The sequence below is a fragment of the Entelurus aequoreus genome, linkage group LG25, assembly GCF_033978785.1.
Source record: "Entelurus aequoreus isolate RoL-2023_Sb linkage group LG25, RoL_Eaeq_v1.1, whole genome shotgun sequence".
Classification (NCBI taxonomy): Eukaryota; Metazoa; Chordata; class Actinopteri; order Syngnathiformes; family Syngnathidae; genus Entelurus; species Entelurus aequoreus.
Window position 1 is genome coordinate 16127276 of NC_084755.1, and position 16192 is coordinate 16143467.

General features: G+C 38.0%; 1 protein-coding gene across 2 annotated transcripts in view; it reads left to right on the forward strand.

The window, feature by feature from the left end:
- pycr1a (pyrroline-5-carboxylate reductase 1a) overlaps nucleotides 1-15564 on the forward strand; it is a 26192-nt gene extending 10628 nt beyond the window's left edge. Inside the window, exons 2-8 of one of the 2 annotated variants that reach the window (XM_062037288.1) lie at nucleotides 1790-1861; nucleotides 1954-2024; nucleotides 2101-2280; nucleotides 4734-4955; nucleotides 7822-7914; nucleotides 12320-12483; nucleotides 15153-15564. In XM_062037288.1, the coding sequence (XP_061893272.1) occupies nucleotides 1795-1861; nucleotides 1954-2024; nucleotides 2101-2280; nucleotides 4734-4955; nucleotides 7822-7914; nucleotides 12320-12483; nucleotides 15153-15321 (966 nt within the window). In that variant the 5' untranslated portion in view covers nucleotides 1790-1794 and the 3' untranslated portion in view covers nucleotides 15322-15564. The remainder of the gene's footprint in view (nucleotides 1-1789; nucleotides 1862-1953; nucleotides 2025-2100; nucleotides 2281-4733; nucleotides 4956-7821; nucleotides 7915-12319; nucleotides 12484-15152) is intronic. The other variant, XM_062037289.1, reaches the window with a different exon arrangement.
- The last annotated feature ends 628 nt before the right edge of the window (nucleotides 15565-16192 follow it).

The following is a 16192-nucleotide window of genomic DNA, read 5'->3' on the forward strand; positions in this document are numbered from 1 at the left end:
TTTTGATCTTTAAGATCAAAACTGTAGCTGCCATTATGATGTCCTGTGATATTTTCAAATTACCGTAAGTCTTGAACTACAGAAAGTATTTCAATGGTTGGAATATGTGCTTTTGCATGATATACTAGTTACTATGGTTATCTAAGTCACAGCAGCTCAGACGAGGCACCAAGCAGTGTGGGTGGGGAGTGTTTCCACAGAGTGTTTTCAGAGCGGCCAGCCTGAAATGCGGGTGTCAAGGACGGAAGGAGATTTTTACAACAAAGTTCTAAAGATATAGAGAACATACAATCACGCTATTTATTTAATCACAATTATTTCAATTCAACGATTTGGTGCATTTGCCAACAGCTAAAATTGTGTACAAAGCAAACTATAACCTGCTACCCAAGAATGTACAACAATTCTTCTCAACAAAAGAGGAGAAATATAACCTTAGAGGAAAATCTAATTTAAAACATTTATATGCTTGTACAACACTTAAAACCTTTAGTTTATCAGTATGTGGAATTAAATTATGGAACGGATTAACCAAAGAAATCAAACAAAGCACCAATATAATTCAGTTTTAAAGACTGTTCAAACTACAAGTGTTCACAAAGTACATAGAACAAGAATTATGATGAACATCTTGAACCCTTTTTTTACTTTTTTTTTTTTAATTGAGACAAAGATTATTTATGTATTTAATATTTGTTTGCTTACTATGGTATATTATTTATTTATTATTTATTTGTTCACTGTTCTGTTACAGAGAACAAGGAAATTGGATAAAATTGCTATGGTATGAAAAGGGGTAGGATTAAATAAGCCGCTTTTTCCTACTCCTTTTCGGACGTGCTGTAATGAAACAACTGGAATTGTGTGATGCATTACATTGTATCGTATGCATGTTCGAAATAAACTGAAACTGAACTGAACTGAAAGCTTAGTGATATCTCAGATATATCAGATTGTAGGTTTTTTTTACCCTTCGCGTTCATATTTTGCTGTGATTGTTGCATTTTGTTTGTGTTTCTCTTGATGGTAAAATATGTCGATCGAGAGGGGTTGTGACGTTCATATGTTGTCAATATTCAATGTTTTATCGTTCATAGCCCTTTGAGACACTTGTGATTTAGGGCTATATAAATAAACATTGATTGATTGATTGATAGTTAATATTGTAAATCCCACATTCTTTATTTTCATTTACATTCTGGATGTCTCATTCAGTAAAAAAAAATTAAATTCCATTCCGTTTTTTAAGGCGGTCTGTCATAACGTTTTTAGCATTCAATCAGACATTATTGTGAGTTTTTTGTATTAGTGTTCCTAAAAATCTGATATACCAGCCCGCAAACACATTTTTTTCTCTAAATTTGGCCCCGAGTCTAAATAGTTGCCCAAGCCTGTAGTATATGACAGGGTTCCCCAACATTTTTTCAACCAGGGACTGGTTTAATGTATGCATTATTTTCACGGACCGGCGTTCTACTTGTGACAGATAAAAACAGCAAAAAAAAATAGCTTGAAAAATTAGCCTTTGGCTACAATCTGGCGCATTCAAATTTTACATGTCCATTAATGTGCATAGGAGTTCTATTAACAAGCTTATTGGTGTGTTTAGTGGGACAGAGGAAAGTTCAGTCGGAGAAAATGCGGTAGTTTATAAATTAATTAATGTTTCTGTGCGGCCCGGTAGCAAATGCGTCACGGACCGGTACCGGGTTTCCGGACCGGTGGTTGAGGACCACTGCTATATGATATATGTGTCAACGTCCTCATTAAAAATGGTGTCCATTGGCAGGTAGAATGAGTGTGGGCTTCATAGGAGCAGGCCAGGTGGCCCATGCTCTGGTGCGAGGTTTCACAGCTGCAGGTATGTTTTACATCGGACGCTCACATTTTATCTGATTGCAGTCAGGCACTAATAAAACAAAAAAACGTGTGCATGTTTGGCTATTTAATTAGGTGTAATTGCCAGTCACAAAATCACGGCCAGTTCCCCAGAAACAGATCTCCCAACGGTCCAGGGACTCCGAGTGAGTATGTTCGAGTTTCATAAAGATAAGCCATTGTGCTGTCTCTAAGTAAATAATGTAATGTGAATGTTTGCAGAAATTAGGTGTGCATTTCACTACTAGCAACAAAGAAACCGTGAACAAGAGCGACGTCCTCTTCCTGGCGGTGAAGCCTCATATCATTCCTTTTGTGCTGGATGAGATTGGACCGAACATCGAGGATCGTCACCTTATTGTGTCCTGTGCCGCGGGTGTCACCATCAGCTCCATAGAGAAGGCAAGTCAGTATTCAGGTTTAAATCTGTTTATATCAATCAATGTTTATTTATATAGCCCTAAATCACAAGTGTCTCAAAGGGCTGATAACTCTTCCTTTATTCATAACTTACTCCTTGACATTTTAAAGTGTTTATTCTCACTCAATGCAAGGTATAACTCTTACTTTATTAATAACTAACTCCTTATTGACATCTTAAAGTGTCTGTACTCACTCAATGCAAGATATAACTCTTACTTTATTCATAGCTAACTCCTTACTGACATCTTAAAGTGTTTATACTCACACAATGCAATATATAACTCTTCCATTGTTAATAACTAACTCCTTATTGACATCTTAAAGTGTTTGTACTCACTCAATGCAAGATACAACTCTTACTTTATTCATAACTAACTCCTTATTGACATCTTAAATTGTGTATTCTCACGCAATACAAGATATAACTCTTCCTTTATTCATAGCTAACTCCTTACTGACATCTTAAAGTGTTTATACTCACACAATGCAATATATAACTTACATTGTTAATAACTAACTCCTTATTGACATCTTAAAGAGTTTGTACTCACTCAATGCAAGATATAACTCTTACTTTATTCATAACTAACTCCTTATTGATATCTTAAAGTGTGTATTCTCACGCAATACAAGATATTTAATCTTCCTCTATTCATAACTAACTCCTTACTGACATCTTAAAGAGTTTGTACTCACTCAATGCAAGATATAACTCTTACTTTATTCATAACTAACTCCTTATTGATATCTTAAAGTGTGTATTCTCACGCAATACAAGATATAACTCTTCCTTTATTCATAACTAACACCTTACTGACATCTTAAAGTGTTTATACTCACTCAATACAAGGTATAACTCTTACTTTATTCATAACTAACTCCTTTTTGACATCGTAATGTGTTTATTCTCACGCAATACAAGATATAACTCTTCCTTTATTCATAACTAACTCATTGACATCTTAAAGTGTTTTACTCACTCAAAGCAAAATATAACTCTTCCTTTATTCGTAACTAACTCCTTATTGACATCTTAAAGTGTTTTTTCTCACTCAATGCAAGATGTAACTAATTTAATTCATAACTAACTACCTTTTTGACATCTTAATGTGTTTATTCTCACGCAATACAAGATATAACTCTTCCTTTATTCATAACTAACTTATTGACATATTAAAGTGTTTATACTCACTCAAAGCAAGGTATAACTCTTCCTTTATTCGTAACTAACTCCTTATTGACATCTTAAAGTGTTTATTCTCACGCAATACAAGATATAACTCTTTCTTTATTCATAACTAACTCATTGACATCTTAAAATGTTTATACTCACTCAAAGCAAGATATAACTCTTCCTTTATTCGTAACTAATTCCTTATTGACATCTTAAAGTGTTTGTACTCACTCAATGCAAGATAGAACTCTAACTTTATTCATAACTAACTCCTTATTGACATCTTAAAGTGTTTATACTCACGCAATACAAGATATAACTCTTCCTTTATTCATAACTAACTCCTTACTGACATCTTAAAGTGTTTATACTCACTCAATGCAAGGTATAACTCTTACTTTATTAATAACTAACTCCTTATTGACATCTTAAAGTGTTTATTCTCACGCAATACAAGATATAACTCTTCCTTTATTCGTAACTAACTCCGTATTGACATCTTAAAGTGTTTGTACTCACTCAATGCAAGATATAACTCTTACTTTATTCATAACTAACTCCTTATTGACATCTTAAAGTGTGTATTCTCACACAATACAAGATATAACTCTTCCTTTATTCATAACTAACTCCTTACTAACATCTTAAAGTGTTTATACTAACACAATGCAATATATAACTCTTCTATTGTTAATAACTAACTCATTAGTGACATCTTAAACTGTTTATACTCACTCAATGCAAGATATAACTCTAACTTTATTCATAACTAACTCCTTATTGACATCTTAAAGTGTTTATTCTCACGCAATACAAGATATAACTCTTCCTTTATTCATAACTAACTCCTTATTGACATCTTAAAGTGTTTATACTCACTCAATGCAAGGTATAACTCTTACTTTATTCATAACTAACTCCTTTTTGACATCTTAATGTGTTTATCCTCACGCAATACAAGATATAACTCTTCCTTTATTCATAACTAACTCCTTACTGGCATCTTAAAGTGTTTATTCTCACACAATGCAAGATATAACTAATCCTTTATTCATAACTAACTCCTTCTTGACATCTTAGTTTAGTTTATTATCCTTCAATGGTCAACTAAATAAACAAACAGTTGTACATTCATAGATTGAAAAAAAAAAAGTTGCATCTTAAAGGGTTTATATTCAGTCAATGTAGAATATAACTTGTCCTTTATTCATAACCAACTCCTTCTTGACATCTTAAAGTGTGTACTATTTATTTGCAGAAGCTACTGCAGTATCGCAGTAATCCAAAGGTGATGCGTTGCATGACCAACACTCCAGTGGTTGTGCGTGAAGGGGCCACTGTGTATGCAACAGGCACTCATGCAGAGGTGGAAGATGGAAAGCTCCTCGAGCAGCTGATGGCCAGTGTGGGATACTGTACTGAAGTGGAGGAGGACCTGATTGATGCTGTAACGGGCCTGAGTGGCAGTGGGCCAGCTTATGTGAGTCACTTCACTCATGCTGAAGTATTGATTTGAACTAGCAGGTGCCTAAAACCAAAGCCTCTTTTATCCCTCGCCCTATGTTAATGTGTGAATGGAAAGACATTGTGTATATGCATGTGTGAATGGACATATGTTTACATAAATGTGTGTGTGTGCGTGTGCGCGTGCGTGCGTGTTCTTGAATTTCTACCCTTTTTGAGACATCAACAAGGAAAAGTACCTACCATATGAGGACCGGTGAACAAGTTAGGACCAAATTCATGGTCCCAATACGGAAAACCATTGCATCTAATAGAGAGCCAAATACTAGAGTCTGTGAACATTGCTCCAAAGTCAGGATTTTTTGTTGATTTAATGTGCATACAAAAGTAAACATTGACAGGTGCAGGCAGCAATATATGATAAAACAAGATGGCAGCTAAAGAAGGACTTCCCTATTCATCCCCAAAAAAAAACGCCAGGTGAACGGCTGATTTTACGACTTCCGGTGCTGACGTAAGACAACCCGCGTCCCATATGTGACCATAGGATGAACAAATATACTACGGTACTAAGACTATAGTGGCCATTAACAGTTAGGTTCTACAGCTGGGTTGCCCAAAGTGTGGCACGGGGGCCATCTGTGGTACGTGACTCGTTTGTCGTCGGCCTTAAGCACATTACAAATAACAAAAAAATTAGAGATCTCATTTGCACCCCTGGTGGTGAAATCTATCAAAATTAGAGTGGTCCCAAAAAGGAGGGATTTTTCAAATTGACTGTGTGTCGGTTTTAAAAGTGCTCCCCCTCTGGCCAACATATGAAATAACAAGTGTGTGTAAACATTTAAAGTGCTCCCCCTCTGGCAAACATATGAAATAACAAGTGTGTGTAAGAAATTGAAATGCGGCCCATTTGGCCAAAATTCATTAAAAAAAAATGTTTTATATAGAGACATACTGTAATAACTAAATGAAGATTAAAAACCAATTACAAACAAAAAATTTAAAAAACTACCAAAAATAAACCTATGTATATATTACACTTTATATATCTGGAAAGGGTGGTCTGAAAGAGGTAGGCATTTTTCGGAGGTCTCAAGAAGGCAACAAATACAAGTGTGTGTGTGTGTGTGTTTGTGTGTGCGTGCACACGTTTGCATGATGTGTGTATGTGAATGGATGACGGTCCATGGGCAATATAAACTAAAATCACGATATACATTGCAGCTCTCCTGCAATAACAATATATATATAACAATATATTAATTTGTAAATGTAAATTATAATAAAACCATGGCAAAATGGGTTACTAAGGCTCCTACTTTAGCTGCTGACGTATGCTGTAACATATTGCATAATTTCTGTTTGTATTATTGTATCAAAACTATTATTAATCCACTAGGTAATTTACTGTTAATATCTGGTTATATATGTGAAATTTCTCTTAATATCTGTGAAAAAGACAAACTCAATGTCTGCAAAATACTCTTATGCACATATGCCAATATCCCCTTGCACAAGAATGTAACAAATTTACAAAACTATTCATCTCCATGCTGCTACTTTGCACTTTTGCCATATTGCACGTTGTATTGCACTACAGTAAATACCTCATCCTGACTATATTCTTGAACAGTATGATAGTTTGGTAACTGTAAGCTCACTGTCTGTCATTTGTTTATCTGTTAAATATCTTTGTCCTATGTTTAGTCTAATTTTTAGTTTATGCTTAGTGTGTGTCAAATCTTGTTTTGATCTTGTTTTAATATTGCACATTGGAGTTTGGGAGAAATGGAATTTCAGTCTGCTGTGTAATGTTGACTTGACTTCGTTACTTTATTTTGTAACATGGTTTTATCTACACTTCTGTTAAGATGTAATGAGCACTTATTCTTTGTGGTTTGGCTACTTCACATTAGTTTTGAGCAGCGATACTACAAATATGCGTATTGATCCAAACCACTATTTTTGGGGTAGTATTGGTCATACCCATGCTGATAGTAATACTTAAAATGTTCAATACAAATGAATAGTGAATTTTTTTATCATAATTATAATCAGACTGAAACACAGGATGGCTGTGCAACAAAATCTAAGTCCATCCATCCATCCATTTTCTACCGCTTGTCCCTTTCGGGGTCGCGGGGGTGCTTTAGCCTAGCTCAGCTGCATTCGGGCGGTAGGCGGGTACACTCTGGACAAAGTCGCCACCTCAACACAGGGCCAACAGACCTCAGGGGTTCGGTGGAGCCTCCGCCGCGGAGGTCAAGACACACCCGACTCATCTTGTAAATAAAAACTTCTCCCTATCGGCGTACTATGGATACCCCCAAACAATGTTCCCTCTAATTTTCCATCTGATTTGCAGGTGTGTAATTTGTTGTGAGTGTATGCACCGGGTTGGTTTTGTTCTTTGAACGGTTCATTATGTGCACCAGTAAAAAAACACATAACTTTGTCTTGAATTTTTTTTTTAAAACGTTTAATTTTTCACTAAAGAAGGGTTCGGTGGATGCACATATGAAACTGGTGGGGTTCGGTACCTCAAACAAGATTAAGAACCACTGATTTAACTTCAAATTTAACTGGAAATGTTGTAAAAGTAATCTAATTATTAGCCAGTAATTTACTGTGAATTTACAGTGAACATTTTTACAGTGTCGATTGACCTACATGTGCAAAATGTATCAAAGTGTATTCTTCAGTTGTTCTTTATGCGGAAAAAGTTGGGACACTCCTTGTTTACATTATGTGTATCATTTTAAAGAATCCGATTTCACACAATTTCAGCTGTAAATAGATAAATGAAAAAATCTAAACATCAAGCCCATTTAGCCCATGTTAAAGGTTTCCTCTCTATAACCCTGATTGTGGTCTTCCAGGCGTTCACTGCTGTGGAAGCCCTTGCTGATGGTGGAGTGAAAATGGGCCTGCCCAGGAGACTCGCTATACGCCTCGGAGCCCAAGCCATGCTGGTATGTACAACATGGATTGTACACTAATTATGTGTGAACCACATCTTCCCAAATTGTGTACATGTAAGAATATAAGTGTTGTCAAGCGATTAGAGAAATTAGCAATTAGTTAATTATTATCTGTATTAATTAATAATTGTTTTAATACCACATATAAAAGGCTGAGAAAAGCTGTCAACTTAAAGTTATTTTGATTTACATTCTTGTGGCAGATCAAAAAAAAGTGGCTTGATGAAGTAATTTATTGTTTTTAACATACTTGAACTGCCATTAACTAAAATAAAACATCAGGTCCATATCAAATGCTGAAGTAACGCAGTAAAAACACTTTTTACAGCAATTGGTATTGAATGTTATTTTTTATTTTCCTCCACTTCTGCTGATGTATACAATGAATAAAACAGACCCATCGATCACAGTGTTGTAAGTTGGAACATCAAAAATAGCATTAAGAACTTAAAGTGATGAAGAAAAAACATCAAATAGAGCTAAAATAACTTTTAGTTTCATTTCGTTATCATTGTACATAAAATATATCACTATATTAATTTTAAATATAATCATTGTACATGTAATATATCACTTTATTAATTTTAATCAATCAGTCAAAGTAAATAAAAGTTTATTTAAATAGCCCTTAATCACAAATGTCTCAAAGGGCTGCACAAGCCACAACGACATCCTTGGCTCAGAACCCGCATCAGTGAAGAAAAAACTCAACCCAATGGCACAAAGAGAAACCTTGGAAGGGACCGCAGATGTGGGGACCCGCGTCCCGGGTGACTGGTGCAATGGATGCCGGGTGGATACGGTTAATAATGTGAGAGTCCAGTCCGTAGTGGGGCCAGCAGGGGATCATCTTGCATGTAGACAAGTCGGGGCGCCAAGACGTCATCGGCTGATGCGTAAGGAGTGGTCCACCCCGGGTCCCGACTTCATAATGTTGAAGAGCAGTCTATTGGGAGACCAGCAGGGGATCATCCTGAAAGAAGATAAGTCAGCAGCACAGAGACGTCACCAACAATTGCACAGAGTGGTCCATCCTGGGTCCCGGCTTGGAACAGCTAGCGCATTCCTCCCTGAAGGCTGATCCGTGGTCACCTGATAACTTCTCCACGCAGGATAGTGGGGCAGATCAGAAAAGCTCAAGATCAACTGGTCTAAAAAGGGGTATATTTAAAGGTGAGAGTATTCAAATGAGTTTTAAGATGGGACTTAAATGCTTCTACTGAAGTAGCATCTCTAACTGTTACCAGGAGGGCATTCCATAGTACTGGAGCCCGAATAGAAAATGCTCTAAAGCCCGCAGACTGTTTTTGGGCTCTGGGAATCACTAATAAGCCGGAGTTCTTTGAACTCAGATTTCTGACCGGGACATTTGGTACAATACAATCAGCAAAATAGGATGGAGCTAGACCGTTTAGTATTTTATACGTAAGTAGTAAAACCTTAAAGTCGCATCTTAAGTGCACAGGAAGCCAGTGCAGGTGAGCCAGTATAGGCGTAATATGATCAAACTTTCTTGTTCTTGTCAAAAGTTTAGCAGCCGCATGTTGTACCAACTGTAATCTTTTAATGCTAGACATAGGGAGACCCGAAAATAATGTGTTACAGTAATCCAGAAGAGACGTAACGAACGCATGAATAATGATCTCTGCGTGGGTGGTGGACCAAATGGGACAAATATTAGCGATATTACGGAGATGAAAGAAGGCTGTTTTAGTAACACTCTTAATGTGTGACTCAAACGAGAGAGTTAGGTCGAAGATAATAACCAGATTCTTTACTGAGTCACTTTGTGTAGCTGTTTGGTTGTCAAATGTTAAAGGCCTACTGAAACCCACTACTACAGACCACGCAGTCTGATAGTTTATATATCAATGATGAAATCTTAACATTGCAACACATGCCAATACGGCCGGGTTAACTTATAAAGTGCAATTTTAAATTTCCCGGGAAATATCCGGCTGAAAACGTCTCGGTATGATGACGTTTGCGCGTGACGTCACGGAGTTTGCGGAAGTATTGGGACACCATTGTGGCCAGCTATTAAGTCGTCTGTTTTCATCGCAAAATTCCACGGTATTCTGGACATCTGTGTTGGTGAATCTTTTGCAATTTGTTTAATGAACAATGAAGACAGCAAAGAAGAAAGCTGTAGGTGGGATCGGTGTATTAGCGGCCGGCTACAGCAACACAACCAGGAGGACTTTGAGTTGGATAGCAGACGCGCTACCGTGAGTATGCAGCTTTCTTCCAAACATTTGATCGCTTGCCCGTCCGTGCGTGCCGCTATGTGCATGTCACGTACGTAACTTTGGGGAAATATATGTGCTGTATGAACTTTGCGGAAGTGAACGGTACTTTGGGCTGTGGGATTGAGTGTGTTGTGCGGGTGTTTGAGTTGTATTGGCGGGTTATATGGACGGGAGGGGGGAGGTGTTTGTTATGCGCGATTAATTTGTGGCATATTAAATATAAGCCTGGTTGTGTTGTGGCTAATAGAGTATATATATGTCTTGTGTTTATTTACTGTTTTAGTCATTCCCAGCTGAATATCAGGTCCCACCCGCCTCTCACAGCACCTTCCCTATCTGAATCGCTTCCACTGCCCTCTAATCCTTCACTTTCACTTTCCTCATCCACAAATCTTTCATCCTCGCTCAAATTAATGGGGTAATCGTCGCTTTCTCGGTCCGAATCGCTAACGCTGCTGGCGTCCATGATTGAAAACAATGTGCAGATGTGAGGAGCTCTTCAACCTGTGACGTCACGCTACTTCCGGTATAGGCAAGGCTTTTTTTATCAGCGACCAAAAGTTGCTAACTTTATCGTCGATTTTCTCTACTAAATCCTTTCAGCAAAAATATGGCAATATCGCGAAATGATCAAGTATGACACATAGAATGGACCTGCTATCCCCGTTTAAATAAGAAAATCTCATTTCAGTAGGCCTTTAAGGTGGTTTTATTAAATAGGTGCTGGTGTCTAGAAGGACCGATAATCAGCATTTCTGTTTTCTTAGCGTTAAGATGCAAAAAGTTGCTGGACATCCACTGTTTCATTTCATTCAGACACGCCTCCAGCTGACTACAATCTGGCGTGTTGGTCAGCTTTAGGGGCATGTAGAGTTGGGTGTCATCAACATAACAGTGAAAGCTAACACCGTATTTACTTTTAATGTCACCCAGCGGTAGCATGTAGATGCTGAAGAGTGCTGGGCCAAGAACCGAACCATGTGGAACTCCGCATGTTACCTTAACACACTCCAAGGTTACATTGTTATGGGATACACACTGTGTCCTGTCAGTAAGATAGCAGTTAAACCAAGAAAAGGCTAAGTCTGACAATAATAGCAAATCAGTAGAGACTCCTCCCACCCCCACCAAGGACTTTGTCCAGCAGTTTTTACTGCTGGACTCTAGAAAGAGGTTCTGTAACAGCTTCTTTCCTCAGGCCATAAGAATCTTGAACGCATCATAATATTCCCCTTAATTCCCCCCAAAAATGTATTAACTCGCTGGAATATAAAGACAATATAACATACATCTGTAAACGTGGATGCATGTGCAAAAGTGCAATATATTTATCTGTACAGTAATCTATCTATTTATCTATGCACCTTTTTTTGTAAATGCAAACACTCTGCACCTTATTGCTATTTTATCCTGCACTACCACGAGCTAATGCAACAAGATTTTGTTCTTATCTGTACTGTAAAGTTCAAATTTGAATGACAATAAAGGAACTCTAAGTCTAAGTCTCTAATAATAATAAAGTACACTAACAATGACTGTGATCAATTAACGTAATTAGATTGATTGGCAACACTAAAATTGGCTGTAGTGTGTGATTGCGAATAAGTGGTAGAAAATGGAAGAACGGATGGAACCTGACATCCCTCAAGAATATACTAATGTGCATGTAAACTTTAACAGATGGCAGGCACACAACAGTTATACCGACCTGCACCACTATGTGTCACACTTTGCTCAACCTCCACTCTTGATTGGCCCAAAAAAATAACACTTTACCATTTGAGCATGATTGGCACAGGAACATATTTTCCTCACAGACCAAACTGAATTTATTCTACATGTTCCGCCCCCAGCACAGCATTTAATTGAGCCCGTCAGACCAAATCATGTGGGTACATTATCTCGCATAATATTATGTTAATCGCTTGTCACGTTGCTTATTACTGAAGCGACTCAGTTCAGTGACTAGACCTTGAATACAGTTTCCTTATAGACACACCTTATTAATAAGGCAGAATGTGGGTTTGCATTGCGGTCAAATTCAAGCACTCTTCAAATCCTGGACACTGAGAGAATAGTCACCCGACATAATTAGTGCTCCACTGATACGATCTGTGGACCTTCTTTTGTGGTTTGTGTCCTCAAAGGGGGCAGCTCGAATGCTCTTGGACTCCGAGCAGCACCCCGGGCAGCTCAAGGACAACGTGTGCTCGCCAGGGGGTGCCACCATTCACGCCCTACACGTGATGGAAAGCGGCGGCTTTCGCAGCCTCCTCATCAACGCTGTGGAGGCCTCCTGCGTTAGGACGAGGTAACCGAAACGAAGAAAACGTGGTGCATTTGTGACGTCGAAAGTCCTATCTTGTTTGTAATGCACGAGGGTTGCAGACGATTACACGATATAAATGATCGAAATTTGGCCGACGATACAGCTTTTAATTATATCGGTACATTGTGATAATGCATGCTGATGGCACATTCTAGCTGTGTCCCGGATATTTGACAGCGACAAGCGAGCGAAAGCGTCCTTCATTTTCTTTAGCATTCTCGCGAGTGGCTAATTTTCCTCCAGAGTGTACTTCTAAGTCAACAATCCTCGCCTCTATGGCGGCAAATAAACTGTTTCTTACAAGTATCATCCCTGGAGGACGAGGAATAGCTAAACTACATGCCGTAGGAGGATAAGCTAAAATGTAAACAAGTGTGGTCGGATTGATACAAACATTGGGCCCCATTCAGCAATAAGTTCCTAACTTTTCCTCTTATATTCTTCCTAAGTGATTTCCTAAGAGGAGTCCATTCAAAGTCATGATCTGTTCTTAAACGGCCAAATAATTCCCACCTGCTGTTCTTAAGGTGCTGAATGCCAAATGGTTAGCGCGTGCGTGTCTATCATAATTTGCATATAAACACGTCCTTATTTCCCCAATATGCATATGTAAACACCCTTAATTCCGTAATTACTACTCAGTGGCCTAGTGGTCCGCCCTGAGATCGGTAGGTTAAAAATGGGACCCATTACCTCCCTGCTTGGCACTCAGCATCAAGGGCTGGAATTGGGGGTTAAATCACCAAAAATTATTCACGGGCGCAGCCACCGCTGCTGCTCACTGCTCCCCTCACCTCCCAGGGGGTGATCAAGGGTGATGGGTCAAATGCAGAGAATAATTTCGCCACACCTCGTGTGTGTGTGACAATAATTGGTACTTTAACTTTAACTTTAATTTGCATAAGTAAACACCCTTAATTCCCCATATAAGGGCACAATTCCGGCGGAAAAGCCAAACATCAAACACACGGAGAAAACACAAACAGATTACAGAAGAGAAATTCGTATTATCCCGCGGGGGAAATACATAGTGTCAAAACGTAAGTTTAAAAAAGGGGAGGACTGCTGAGGTAGCCTAAAGCATTCAAATAAATATTCGTCACTTCGGGCAAATAGGTGTACATGGTCGTGAAATATTCGCTCCCTCCCCAGGGCACGATCTGCGGCATCTTGCAGTAGCAGCAAAAGCATTGCCATTGTGTGAGTTCAGTTGCAACAGTGTGTGAGAGGCCTGTTGGTCTTTTAAAGAGCACTCATAGAATTTGTTCTTACCTACGAACAAATCCCAGCTAAGAAAACATTGGTGAATACAAAAATCTCCTTAAAAAGTGGGCCTAAAAACAAAATCTGTTCTTAAGAACGGTTGCAGAATGGGGCCCTTTGACAGCAACAATACCAAGTCGTATAGTATCAGGTCGATACCACTTTGGTTGGATTGATATTTTTTACCATCCAAAAATATGTTGTTGTTTTTGTTATTGTTTACAAAGTCAGGAAATACATCCCTGAACATTGGAGAACTTTAAGGGCAAAAACCAAATGATTTAAGTCAGAGCCAATACTAGATCATAGTTTAAATATTTCACTGATACTGTTATACCGCCATCCTGTGGTTTTGTCTGGTTGTAATTGTGATCAAAAATGTAATCATTGTATGATCTTAAACATTTGAAGTATCAGTATCATCATTGATTTGCCCGATATTGCCCCTGTAAATACTTGGTATTAGATCGATACGCAAATGTGTAGTATCACCCAAAACTAATGTACGGAAGAATACATGTTTATTACATTTTAACAGAAGTGTAGCTAGAACAATGTTACAACAGAAAGTAACCGGATATTAACAGTAAATTAGCAAGTCGATGAATAATAGTTTTGAGAAAACAATACATCTGGAATGATGCAATATGCAACAGAAGTGTTTCTTAACCATAGGGCCCACTGTTGGGCCGCAAGTGCCCCCTAGTGGTCCATATAGTCAGTAGTAATACACTGTTCCACCACTTGTGGCAGTAATGACAATATCAAACACAAAAAGTCTGCGGCGAAAGTCATAGAAAAGTGTCTTAAGTGCAAAAATTATGACTAAAGTGGTGAAGATGTATTTTCATTTGCAGTTTAATTTCATTTGACAGTTTATTAAGTAAACATATCTTAATATTATTTATACTTGATTAGGTAGAATTTATTAAGTTTAGCACTATGTAAATCAGTTTTTATGAGTCCCTTCTTTTGCCGTACATTTAATTCATATTTATTTTTGTAATCAGCCTGGCCTAAGCCTTGATAATAATCTTTGTGAGTAACACATGGTTTCATATAATTTGACAAGGTTAAGCCTGTTTAACTGTGAGTAGGTTAGATATAATTATTGAATACAATTAAAATCAAGAGTAAGATTGTTAATTCATTGTTAATATTCGAGTGGGCCCAGGCCCCCTCTCTAGTGGAAAAGTTGGACCTCGAGGTCAAAAAGGTTAAGAACCCCTGTGTTACAGCATACATCAGCTACTAAATTTGAAGCCTTTGCAACCTGTGTTGAACTGATTGTATTTTTATTAGTTGTTATCGCAGGAGGCTGCAATATATATCGCAATATAGACTTTAGACCATATCGCCCATCCCTATTATGCACTTGCTTTTCCAAGGGAGCTTCAGTCACTTGCAGACCAAGAGAAGATCTCTCCAGCCGCCATCAAGAAGACAACTCTGGACAAAGTGATGCAGCAGCCAGGAGTGACCATGGAGGCGGTTGGAGTCCGATCACGTGGGATCAACGTCTTCAACTATAACAACCCCAAAATTAAGAAGAATTAATGTTTCGGGTAGACCTTGGACTGGTCGCCAGTCAACCACAGGGCACATAGAAACAACCAGCTACACTCACATTTACACCTTTGGACAATGCTGTGCAATTAGAAAACGATGCAAACTCCACACTCAGGTGTTCCAGTGGAGATTTGAACTCTTGAATCTGGAGCAGGCGCGCTTACCCCTAAATCACTGTGCTGTCATTTATGCAAATACTGTATGTATACAATTCTATATAAACTTTACACTGGGTGGTCTCAATATGTTGTCCTTTACTGCCGCTGTTCATCTCAATTATTAAAATAGGTGAACAAATTGATCACATGTTGCAAAATGTGATGATAATTGCAAAGTTTAACCACGTTATCACAAGGGTGACATGCAGGCTGTTTCCAACTGATTTAACTACATTTCATTTCAACCTGTTTTAAAAATTCATAAATGGCCCCCAAACTAGTCGTCCCTCACCACACAAATACTACGGCTTGGCCACATGACTTTTTTTTTTTTTTAAGCATATTATACACATTTTTGCCCTAAATTAAGCATATTTAGACATTGAAAAAAAATTGTTACATATGCTAGCAATATCAATACTACAATAGCAATGACCACTAGATGATACCAAACGAATCAGATCACGCTGTTCAGTATCTTAGCCATTGATTGACTCAGCCTCAGGAAGCGTTACTATATTGGATTAAATACATGTAAAGATGATTAAACTGTGTTATTTTATATCTAGAGCAGTGTTTTTCAACCACTGTGCCGTGAGATACAGTCTGGTGTGCCGTGCAGGAGATTATGCAGTTTCACCTATTTGGGTTAAAAATATTTTTTGCAAACCAGTAATTATAATCTGCAAATAATGTGCCTT